The 13,261-nt window shown below is 42.7% G+C and overlaps 1 protein-coding gene and 1 pseudogene across 1 annotated transcript; one reads left to right on the top strand and one right to left on the bottom strand.

Annotated features, from left to right (window-relative positions):
* Positions 1 to 683: 683 nt before the first annotated feature.
* Positions 684 to 1,860, top strand: LOC147983216 (putative F-box/kelch-repeat protein At1g13200; annotated as a pseudogene).
* Positions 1,861 to 11,257: 9,397 nt separating this feature from the next.
* On the bottom strand, positions 11,258 to 12,418 carry LOC147983215 (F-box protein At5g10340-like). Its single transcript, XM_087539463.1, has one exon. The coding sequence runs from the start codon at positions 12,416 to 12,418 to the stop codon at positions 11,258 to 11,260; it is 1,161 nt and encodes a 386-aa protein (XP_087395589.1).
* Positions 12,419 to 13,261: the final 843 nt, after the last annotated feature.

Here is a 13,261-nt window from a genome sequence, read left to right as displayed (position 1 = left end):
GTTCAACGTAATCGTTAAAACATCATGGTTGAAGGAACCACACATGTCTTCCTGCACCTAGAGATAAAGAAATTTTAGCTATACTATTAACCTCAAAATTTCAAGACCTTCTCCACACATAAAATCACACTCCAAATTTTAAATTTGCTAGTACGGATCTCCTAAACAGTAGCTACATGTCTTCCTCCTTCATTCGCATCAATATCCTTAATCACTGTGGCGCATTTCAAAGATACCAGGACCCATGAGATGTCCGAATCCATAGCCAGCGCCAAAGCCTCACGGCATGCTAAGACTTCCAAGATTGGCACGTCATTAATACCCAAAAAAGTGATACACAATGAGGCCATGTAATTTTCAAGATGGACACATTTGCTAATACTCCCGCGGATCCATATTATTTCTCTTAAATTAAATATGGAGGATTGGGCTGAGCCGTACTATTTGGGCCTCGTCGATGCCTCTGTGTAGCGTGTAATTCTATAGCTTTTCTATTTTTTAGGGAAACTTATGTAGTACCAGTACGTTGCTCAAGGAAAATGTAGTACCAGTACTAGTAGAGAGTTTGCCGTACTGCGTTTCCTGTTGGTCTTCGTCAATGCCAGTCGCCACACCGCTGCCACCGTTCCCTTCGACTTCAAGCACTCACCACGCCGCCACTCGCTTCATCGGAACCCTCACATATGCTGCTCCGATCCAGGCTGCGCGTAGCCAACCAGGATAAAGCCGGACGGGCGACCGTGCCGTGAAGACGAAGCAAGGCAGGCCCGGACCGACTCACCGGCTTCCCCGAAGATATCCTGCAGGAGATCCTCGTCCGCCTCCCGGCCAAGTCCGTCCTCCTTTGCCACGACATCTACCGGCTATGGCGCCTCCTCGCCTCCGACCCCGCGTTCTTCCTGGACCACCACCGCCGCCAGCCAAAGCTTGTCGTAATCAGCTCCTACCGAGCCGACGATGGCGATGTCAAGCATCCCCGCCTCGAAGCACTCCTCAACCTCCAAGACGACGAGATCCGGCCAGTCTTCGGGTTCGCCAAACACTTTGGTTCCGGCTTCACCATCCGAGCATCCTGCGACGGCCTCTTCTTCGCCAGTCACTACATCTGCAACCCGGCGACACGGTAATGGCGCCCCTCAGCATGAACCCTAAGCTCCGTGTGGACAACGTCGTCGGCCTCTTCCAGCACCAACCTTCAGGGGAGTACCGCGTGCTGTATTGGAAAAAACCTCCCTTCAATGGATCGGCGTGCGAACCGTCCACTTGAGTACCACGTCCTCACCGTGGGAGCCGACAACTCGAGGCATGTCCATTGTTCGTTAACCGGGGAGATATGCTAGGGACTAGTCAATGGCACCTTGCACATATCAGGTTTTCACCACCACCAGATAGTGGTGTTTGACACCATGACGGAGACGTTCTGGGAGATGACCCTGCCGCCTTTGTACCCCTACCATGTTACGCACTTGCTTGACATGCATGGGAAGCAAGCTTGCCGTGTGCACGAGGGAGGGCGACGAGGGTGAGATGAGCATATTCACGTTGGAGAGCAGTGAGCCTGACGTCCGGGCATTTCACCACCGGATTAAGCCGCCGGTGATGGATCTTAGGCGTTTCCAGAAGCAGTGGGGTTGGTTTGCGAAGGTTGTGTCCAAGGAGGGAGACATGCTTCTCAGTTCCTATGGACAACTATTGCATTGTGACAAATGGGGCAATTTGGTTGCCAACTTCAAGTTTGATGATGACATGCCGGTGGTCATTCATCATAGGCTCAAAGAGTCTTATTCAGCACATGTTTTTCGAAACGAAGAATTATTAAGTTTTTCTTTGTGGTGTTCCAAAAATTTCTTCTATGTTTGAATTCTTATTTCCTGATACTTGAACCACATATGATATAGAATCACTAGTCTATATTTATATACATATTCTTCTCATCCAGACCTGTTTATAACATCACATTTGGCTGGGAACATGATTTCGGTTATCCGTAGCATACCAGATCTCATTGTCACGCTGATAGTCACTACTAGGGAGAAGCTTATACACATAACCTTAGCGGCAGCGCGGTTTAAAAAGAGGCGCTACTAGTAGGTTCTTAGTAGTAGCGCGTTATGGCAAACCGCGCTGCTGTTATGGCCCGCCAGGGATACTGGACCTGCACTACAGCTACTGACTTTAGCAATAGCGTTGGGACAAAACACGCGCTACTAATAAGCCCAGGCTATCATCGTCCTCCGCACCCGACCTCTCAGTCTCCCCTCCTCACTCTCCATCTCCACTCTCTCTCCCACCCTCGTCGGCAGCCTGCCCCCGCACTGCTCCGACAGCCCTCCCCCAGCCCGTGCCCGCACTGCTCCGGCACATTTCCGCCGCCATCGCCGCCTCCTTGTCGGTAAGCCGCCTCCCTTCTCCCGCTCTCTCCTTCCTCCCTCCTCCCTCCTCGGCCGGCTGCCCTCCTCCTCTCTCTCCTCCCTCCCTCCTTCCCTCCGTCCGCCTCCGGTCACCATCCTCCCTTCTCTCTCCCTCCTCCCTCCCTCCCTCCTCCCTCCTACCACTAGTAGAAAACAGGGCATTGGTTGAAGCTCAATCGACACATTAGTCCTAGTTGCATTACGAACTGGGACTAATATGAGCATTAATCTCGGTTCGAGTGACTAGTGCGCCGGGCAGGCATTAGTTCCGGTTCGAGCGACTAGTGCGCCGGGCAGGCATTAGTCCCGGTTCAAATGGGACCTTCACCCTTTAGTCCCGGTTGGTGTCTCAAACTGGGACTAAAGATTAGACCTTTAGTCCCGGTTCGAGCCGCCAACCGGGACTAAAGGGGTTGAGGCTTTAGTCCCGGTTGGTGGCTCCAACCGGGACTAAAGGGGATGAGGCTCCATCCAGTTTGTTGTTAAGGTAGCCCTGTCAGCAGCTCCTTCCAGAAAAATGTTTTCTCATGTAAAGTAGTAGACCATAAAGGAAGCTGCACCCTACAAACAGAGAAATATCAAAATCTGAGGAAAGTGTTTTGGAACTGGAAAAATATAGTAACTTCACACGAGGAATAACCTCTCCAATATGTACAAATACAATCGGTTTAATATGAAACAAAACAAAAACAAAAACAGAAATCAAGAGAAACTAAGAAAGGCATACCGGACCATGCTAAGCACCTTCAGTTTCACCATAGGTCAGGCTGCTACACCAAGTACACAAAAAAAGGTTAGGCAATATTTCAAGTGAATGAAGAAGGAATTAATAAGATGGAGAGATGCATTATCATCATTAACAAGGAAAAAAAGCATAGGCAATGAAGAATATTTGTTTTATAGTAGGCATGAACATGAATATAGACATACACAGGATATTCTTCCACAATATGTACAATTTAATTTATAGAAATCCATGTTGTTTTATAGTAGGAAGAACACACTTGCATCAACAAAAATACAAAATTGAAATGTAAGATCCGAGTAACTATACAGACAAGCAGCACAATAGTATGCAAGACATGATAACATAGAGCACTATGTCCAGGAGCAGTTCTTAGGAATAGCAGTCAATTACATCATATAGTAATTGGATCCAAAACCATCAACCCATGGTACCTTTTCCTGCAGAAAAAACACAAAAATATATGATATAAAAGCTTCTTATGATCTTCTCTACCAAATATGATCAGTCTGATCTTCGTGACTATGACCAGTCTGATAAAATATGCAAGCGATATGGTACTACCAAAAAGATGGACACAAACTTTGTGAGCTTCCTTATGCACAAATCAGAATAGATGTGTACTGAAAGCCAAAAGATATTCAAGCTTCCAGATGAAAAACTTTGATCAAATAACTTAGGATGTTGCAATCAGCTGACATTATACTGAACCTTAGTGTTGCTGCTCACCTCCACTGAACCATGAAACAAAAAGAATGTGCGACCTGACATTATACTACAGTTTCTTGTGACCGGCAGATTAGGAATGCAGAGCATAAAAATATGGTGGATATAATGATAAATTGAATGACCGGAGGTAGGAAAGCAGGGTCGTGGAATCTATCAAATAGAAGAAATTACTAACATGAAAGTAGTTGTCATTTCTAAGACCACACCTGAGTGTTCTGGTATGCATGTGCGACCTGAACATTGTTATTACGCTAAACATTGGTCAACTGCATTTGCATTTCTAACTTCTTATTAAAAAGATGAGTGGTTTCCTTTCATACAATTCTTGTGTGCTTATTTGAGTGGATGTCAATAATTTAGATAATCACTATCTGGGAATATGGCAGCTCAAATCAGTAGTAAAATGTAGTAGCGTAACTGATAAAAAATGCATTGAAACATCTCTAATAGAATCAGAATCCGCTGTTCAAAGATACGGAATCAACTTAAAAGATAATCCCGGCTGTAGGCTTTCGTGGACAGCTTGAGAGTAGTCGTTAGAGCTCTACCCTGTTTTGTCCATAAAAAATAACTGTACGGTACTAATGATTGTAGGCTTGTAGCTAAAGTTATAAACTATGAAGCCACACATAGCCAACTGACATAGTGAACTACTTAGTTCTGTATTATAAAGCAAAATCTAGACATAATATTCATGCTACGAAACAACTATGAGGTGCACCAACTTCTTTTTGGAAAATACAAACACCCACTAAAGAAGAACAAAGTTGCACTCACCCAGCAGGTCATTTAACGCAAATGCATTGGCTAATGCCAATGATGGCTGTTTCTTACCCAGGATAGCCTTGAAATTGTTAATCGTATGAAAGTTGAGAATGCAAAGAAACCATGATCATTCTACAATTGCTGAAGCAAGTTATTATATTTCAAGAAATCCTATAGAAATGAAGCAATGTAAAAAGGGGAAAACAGTTAGGCACGCACTAAGAAACTGACAAACAATATTTCTCCAACTAAACATCTCCACCTGATGAAATCAATATCCTTGCGGAGGGCCCTATATAATTGGAACAAATAAACAATTTTTAAAAAAAGTGCCCCTCTGTTATCACCATACTATAGCAGATTAATTTAACACAATTTAGGATGAGTAGAACTATGATATTAAAACTGAACTAAATGTTCTCGCTACTTGTGCTTTCTGATGCCTTGTGGCATTGCTAATGAAAATACCCTGCAAATCCATTCAAATGAATTTGTACACTTGTGTTGATTTGTCAAAGGAAACGTACTGTAAATAGGACAAGCACCTTTACAGAAGTTGACATTACAATAAGCTTAATGACCTTTCAGAATAACTTGTGTGGTGCTAAAAGAGCTGCCCCTGCAATTACAGTCAACAGTTAATTGATGGCTTCATTCTTATTAGTGGAGCAAGGAAAATAGGGAGCACAAATGAAAATGATCATACAGGAAGATCGTCATCGATGGGGCGTGGAAAAGTGTTCTGCACTTGGAGAGCAAAGCATGCAAAAATGTACAGAAAGAACATGAACTCTTGACCTGTTGCCATGTCCTCGGCCGAGTGCCAACGCCATGACCGAGTAAAAAAAATATAGCCTATTCAAGCTTGACTGGATATATAGATTCCCAAGGAAAAATTACAAATCTATACTAATACTAATATAGTGGATATCAAGATTCTTAGGAGAAATCTGTAAACTAAGACACTAAAATAGAATCATAGCCCATCCCAAGACAACTGCATATACATACAAAGATTTTTCAAGAGTAGATATGATTCTGGCATATGTTCAAACCAGGAATACAAATAGTGAAAATGTTTATCCTAAAATTTGCTCTAAAACCTACAATTGTTTATCTTGCAAATATTAAAACATAAGCATTAGCATTCCTTTTGGCATAAAAAGAACAGGATCGAAACAGTTAAAGGAAGAAAGAACCACCCTTTTTTGTCAAACCATTCCTTTTCAGGGAACCTTTGTTAGGCAAGCCTTGTGGCATCTGTAACCCCGAAACCACCACACATAACTCACTATAAGAAAAGTGTAGTTTCAAGCTTCCTATAATGGAGTATTTAGATTCCTAACATACCGAGAAAAAGAATCAATCGTGCAATGAAGATATGTAGGTAAACAAAAGAAAGAATGCTTTTCACTGGAAATCTCATCTAACTTCGTCGTATGCTCTTCTCTCCCTCATGTAGTCATGTTTATAGCATCAAAATGAGAGGACAAAGGTTAACAAGAGGGAGAAAAAGGACCTTGAACTTCTTCAATTCTTTAGCTAAACTTCATCCTCAGATCTGCACATGTCATGTTTAGTAAACGAATATATTAGCAAGTTTAAATGCGAGCACATTGTCGCACATTACAATATCAATCTGGTACATGAATGGGCACCAAGCATCGAGCACTTTAAAAGCTAAGTTACCGAAAGGAAACATTAAGCATTATAATGCTAACTTCACTTACACATATACACATAGAAAGACATTATGACTAAGGAAAATAACTTGACCAAAGGAAAGTAGAGAATTAATACTATGGATAATTGGATCCCACAAGATTTAACGAGGTACTTTAGTATACACTACTGGATCCAACACACAATTCAAAAGATATAGAGCATAATTGGTTTGCTACCAATATTTGGCTTGCCAAATGTTGGCACTGCCAACTATTGGCAATACCGAGATTTGCCAACTATTGGCAACTTTATGTGAGAGAGGCAAAACAACTTGTAGCCAACCAAGTAGTTGCCAATATTTGGCACAATGCCAAACATTGGCATGCCAATTTTTGGCAGCAAACCAATCATGCTCATAGCATACGTCAGCCTGTACTTTACCATCAACATAGAATTGGGGTTCATGACCGACTGACTAACAGGACTTTATAAATTAGCAGAAGGAAGGTCCTTTCGAACTGCATCTCAGTTGGTACAGCTCCATGTAATAATTCTACACGATGGATTAAAGGATGAACACTGAATAGAATCTTCAGTTTGCTATGCTTCAGAGAGCCACCAGAAAGAGATTGTACCTTTGGGTATCCCATGCAATTGCCACGCTGGGCCTGCAGGATTTCAGAGTAAAGGAAGTTCATGTCACACATCACAGAACATAAAATTTCTTCATCACCAGCCTAGTCAATATTCATATATGATACAGTAACATGTAGCATCATTTTCTCATGCGCAAGCACACATCTTTTTGCAACTAACAGACTGTATCTAAAGCCACCCAAAATCTGACTTAATATCTAATCAAACAAGTAAATCCCACTTTTTTAGACCAAACAAGTAGAATCCTGCCTTCCTCTGGCTACAGTTTAGTCTTGGCTAGAATTTAATCTAACTAGCAGAAACCTCATCAGAATTCAGTCTAGAATATGAACGGCAATAAAACAATTCTAAGCGCAGAGGAGAAAGAGGGGAGAGAAGCTGACCGGAAAAGGTTGTCTGGGCGAGCTGAGGGCTCGCGTTTAGAAAAATTCTCGCATGAGCTTGCTTGCCCGGTGCACGGGTGAGGCACCGGCAAGCTGCACGACCCCCCATGCGTCGTTTCTCTCGACCGCGACCATCGCCAGAGCGCCGCTGCCCTCGGGCCTCCCTCTCTTTAGTAAATAGTGCACCTGGTGATCTACGTGTTCCCACATAACAATTCAATGAAAGCTTCACCTGCTATTTAACATAGCTAAGGTTATCTTCACACATCATGAACAGTATACACAACTTAGCTGTAAAAAATTTGAATGTGCAAAGCACAAACGATATAAACAATTGATTATGAATAAAATGTAGACGTGTCTGTAATCACAAACAGATGTGTGTCTTCCATCAAAAGAAAAATAATTCTGTACAAAATGGAAACAGAATATACTGAATGTATCAATGTTCTTGCTGACATGAATCAGAGTATATGGGGATTGGTAGGCCTCAGTGGTACGATTAAAATCAGAAGATAAAAATTTAACAGACACTATCCATTATCTAGACTGCGTTAATGAAATTTATTTGAAGAAAATCCAAAATCAAATTGAAAGTTTTGATATTTCTAATGTTTCCAAACAAGAAACTAGCAATAAATTGACTTTATTGTTATAATGGTTTTGCAGGTTTCGTGCCACATCAATGGCTGCCCACTAATGGCTCCTTCTATAAATAAGCAATCCTAACAACTCAATTCCAAGAATCAAACGTCAATGGCTGGGTGTGGTGGAATATTACTGCTAGTGTACTGCATGCAGGCAAGAGGAGTATACAAGACAAGCATGTTCATCTCACAGAACAGAGGGCTAGTACTGTCCTTTTCGTTTTGGAACCGGCAGAAGAGAACTGTCCCATCTCTCCCCTAGCTCCTCTCTGTGCTTGTATCCCTCTCTTGTTCTGCCGTAAACCTTTTTTTCAATTTCTCTGTAAATCACCCCCAATTACTTTTCACTTGAGGCAACATACACCAGAACCCTAGTAACATAGGCTGATAAACAAACGCATAACACATATATGGCAAAACAGGATCATAGCATGGCAGTGCCTAAACCTTTTCACATAATAAGTTGATAAACAGGAGGTGAACAACAAAACATTTTGTCCCGGGCAAGTTGCTCTAGGCGAACAGGACAGTTCAGCATAGGTATAGCAGCGGACACCTAAACATAGGCGCGACAAATTAAGTACAACAACATCATCTGTGCCTCAACTTTTCACATGAGTTGATAAACTGGACAGGTGAACAATAACAACAACAAGAACAACAGAACAACAACAAAGCCTTTTGTTGCAAGCAAGTTGGGGCAGGTGAACATAAAGATTAATCTTCTCATCTCCTGGACATAGGTGCACCGATTGAGGTACTCCAGCATCGCCTGAAAGAAGCAAAATAGAGCCAGGGTAAGAATCAAGTTCACTAAGTTAAACAAGATGAATGCGTTGAAGCTTAAAAGCCATGAAGTCAACTTTATATCCATGGACAGTTTAGGTCTATGCAGGGGTAAGCATAAAGCAAGATATTCATACAGTGGGAGGATATTTCACTGAGGTTGTAGTACCAATTTAAACAACCGAAATAAGTAGCATAACACTAATCCAACATTCAAATATCAATAAAATAGTCAACTGAGCATCTCAACAGTGGGATTGAATAGACGGCTCGAATAAGAGTTCACACTGCTGCCCACCCTAAACCAAACAGCTGAACCGTAGGAGTGGGACACAGGTTGTGGTACCATTTTCTATTCCTAACCCTTTATTCCATTTTTTTGGTCTATCTACATTTAAGGAGCTGAAGAAAAAGAGGCATCAACTGCGCAAGAGCCTCAGATTAATGGTAACAGAAATAATCCATCGAATTTGTCAGTCTTACAAATTACTTGCACCGTAGAGTATGGACTGAACAACCACCTTGTTTATAAACTATAATAGTGCACCTGGTTATCCAAGTGTTCCCACATAACAATTCAGTGAAAGCTTCACCTTATATTTAACATAGCTAAGGTTAGCTTCACACATCATGAATGGCGAGATAACTGACAGAAATTCTGAATGTGCAAAACACAAAATATACCATCGTTTGCTTATATGAATAAAAGGTAGATGTGTCCGTAATCACAAACAGATGCGTGTCTTCAATAAAAAAATCCTATGAATTTGCGACAACATATACTGAATGTATCAATTTTCTGGCTGATATGAATCAGTGTATATGGGGATAGGTAGACCTCAGCGGTACGATGAAAATCAGATGATACAAAATGAACAGTTAATATATATCCATTATCTATACTGCATTGATGAAAGTCAATTTCAAAGTTTTGATATTTCCAATTGCCAAGCAAGAAAGTTGCAATAAATCGACTTTATTGTTGTAATGGACCATCAGGTTTTGTCCCACACCAATGGCTGTCCACTATTGGCTCCTTCTATAATTAGATGACAAGCATAAATCTCAGTAAAAGAGAGTAAATCATACGACAGAAAGTTCTTGCATGAAAAAAAGAGAAAATTCTTAGTAATATTTAAGATCCATCTGGTCAATGTTTTCGGACTCCCTCACCATTATCCTGAACAGACGGCAATTGATAAATCATAATAATAAATATTTATAAGCTTACAGCCCATAGACTTTTTTTTTGCAGGGAAACCCATAGATCTTCATAAATACACACAAAAAGACATTATTGGTTAGCAGCACAATGACATAGGTTCAAATTGTGCTACTAACAAATAAATAAAGATAACAACTCAGTCAAAACACACTGCAAACTTATTAAGTGTGCGTAGAGTTTTTACAAAGTTAGGATAGTCGATAGTCATCATTATTGTACCTACAAGATTATCTAAAATCACACATATCATAACCAATGGATCATCAATGAATGCTCTTGAACATAGCTGATAAATCTTCATAACTATACCAAAGTAGGTCACGACCGATAAATTCCATAACTACACCTAAAGACCATTAGACATCTGATCTGGTAGGTCCTTATTATGATGAACCTCAAATGGTAGATTGCCAACTGTATTTAACATGATCAGATAATCAATCTTTTGGACCTTAAATTAAATATTATTGGCAGATACAAGTAATATTTATAACCTTATACTCATTCAATACATAATTGAGGTTTAAGTCCAAGAACCCATGATATGTACCTTAACTCCGTATATTGATATATAGTATAACACGTACGATGATGAATCGCATAATACGCAAACCAACAATTGACCCGGTAGTGCGATCTTTATCTACGTATACTGATCCTATATATATATATATATATATATATATATATATATATATATATATATATATATATATATATATATATGACGTATAAACAATCGGCCGGCTCCTATTCTGAACTTTATTCCCGTGTGGTGGTCTGATATCATACACACGCAAAAAAAAATGTAGGTTCAATACAGATGACCATGCAGCCCCGCTATATAACATATTCAGAAAATTGTGGGCTTCTATTAGTTATGCATATTAATATATCAATATCATGTGCAAATGACCAGCCACTTAACGATCCAAAGACTAATTTTGCGTAATTATACCACATAAAAGATTCTTCCCAACTACATTAGGTAGCTTTTAATCTCAGCTTTAATTCTACGTACCGATCTAATAATCAAATAGCAAATATGAGTGGCATGCATATTCATTTCTGAGCTTGTGTTCTTAAAAATAACATGATAATGCATAAATAATAAATTAAAGATGATTAAAGGCGTTTCCCGCATAATTGCACGGACATCATGCTAGTTATAATTTAGAAGTAGCATAAAAAACTTACTTAGATTTAACATGGCGCGAAATCAGCTATCCAGGAGTGAGTACGAATCAATTCTTCTTCTTTGTCTTTTGGAAAAATGTATGCTGGATAAGACTCTCTTTGAACCTGTGAGGAATGACTACCGGCATGTCATCATCATACTTGAACTTACGTACCAAATTACCCTTCTTGTCATATTGCAGGAGATGGCCATAGCAGCTGACAAGCACGTCCCCCTCCTCGGAGACAACCTTCGCCAACCAATCACCTTGCTCCTGAAAGCGCCTGATTTCCATCACAGGCAGTTTGATCTGGTACTGGAACGCCCAGACATCGTGCTCAGGATCCTGAAGCACAAAAATGGACATCCCAGTCATGCCATCCTTGCTGGTGGACGCAGCAAGCTTGCCACCGAGGTCAAGCAAGTGCATGACATGGCGGGGGTTCACAGGCGGCGGACTCATCTGCCGCGACGTCTCTGCCACTGAGTCGAACACCCGTATCCTGTGGTAGCGAACACCTGACCGTCTCCTCCAGTGTATGTGCAGGCTGCCATTGAGGAGGACCGGCGCGCCAAAGATGGATGGTTCCTCGGCCAAAACCTCGGTTAACGGACAATCGACGAGCCATGAATTGTTGGTTCCCACCGTGAGGACGTAATACTCCTGCCGACAGATCAACTCCATAGAGTTGTTTTTCCAGTACATGACGCGGAACTCCCCTGAAGGTTGGTGCCGGAAGAGGGCGAAGAGATTCTCTATGGGCTTCCTGTCCTGCCGGATGGCAGCCCACTCGCGCGTGGCCGGATTGCAGATGATGTAGCTGCCGACGACGAAAAGGCCGTCGCAGGAGGCGGCGATGCCGAAATAGCCGCGGAATGGGAACTGGAAAGAGGGGCCAAGCTTCGCGGACCGGAGGTGGATGGTGTTGAGGCCGGATTCTAGGCCGCGGGCGGCGATCCGGCAGGACCTAATCAGGGGAAGCGCCGGCTGGCGGCGGCGGTGGTCGAGGAGGAAGGTGGGGTCGGACGCGAGGCTGCGCCAGGACCGGCAGACGGCGCGGAAGCGGAGCACGGACTTGGCCAGGAGGCGGGGCAGGATCTCCTGCTGCAGGATCTCATCAGGGATGCCGGCGAGCCGGTCCGACCTTGCCCTGCTTCTCCTCCTCGGCGGGGCCGTCCGCCCCGGTTCTTCCTGGGCGGCCAGGCGCCGCCCAGAACGGAGGAGCATCGGCGTGGTGGTTTTGGTGGAGTCGGGGAGAGTGGAGACGGGATCAGCGGCGGCGCCCGGCAGGCCCAAGCGGAAATGGAAACCCTAGACGGAGTACTACTCTGACAAATGGGTCCACTGAAGCGTGTGCGCCCGCTGTCCCCATAGTGCAAAAACTCATGCACCTACACGCTTGCAAACTCACCAGCACCCTAGGAATTGAGGGTTTTTTTTTCTTCAAAAAATACTTCTTTAAAAGAAATTTCAGAATTGTGATCCTCAATTTGGTAAATTTCACACATACAACCTTATGACATCCAACTTCAACAATTACCTAGTTATCATTAGCATCCGCAACGGCAGAAAGTTGGTCGTTGTCGCCCCTAGCATGAAGGGGTTATTGTTGCTGCTTCTAGTGATAGCACCATGTCGTTGCTGCCAACAACATGCCTGTGGTGGCCTACGCAGTCACTTCGGGTATGTTTTGATGTTATCCCAACTAGCCCTACCAAAACAAGGCAGAACAGATCCGATATACAAATACTGCATAATTTAAACTTAAACTCCACGTCACCATAGTTCACAGGAGTTCATCACACATTTAAAGACACAAGCTTAAAAATATAGTATAGATAAACCTAACTCTAAACTACTCTAGGGCTTGACGTTGAGGTAGTACTCGGTAGCGGAGCGGTAGAGACTACACGCGAGCCGGTACGCCTCCTTGGCCACCTCGAGCCGCACAGCCGTGCCCTCTTCTCCTGCCTCGAACGCCTCTTTTGCCTCGTGGACCTCGATCTTCACCTCGCAGAGACCCTTGCTGGTCGGCCAAAGGGTCTCCCCGATCTCATCGAACTCGCTCCA

This window comes from Triticum urartu, chromosome 2A (assembly GCF_056163025.1).
Source record: "Triticum urartu cultivar PI428250 chromosome 2A, HENAU_Tu73, whole genome shotgun sequence".
Lineage (NCBI taxonomy): Eukaryota > Viridiplantae > Streptophyta > Magnoliopsida > Poales > Poaceae > Triticum > Triticum urartu.
The sequence above is the reverse complement of the archived record's forward strand: the minus strand, read 5'-3'. Positions and strand labels throughout refer to the sequence as shown.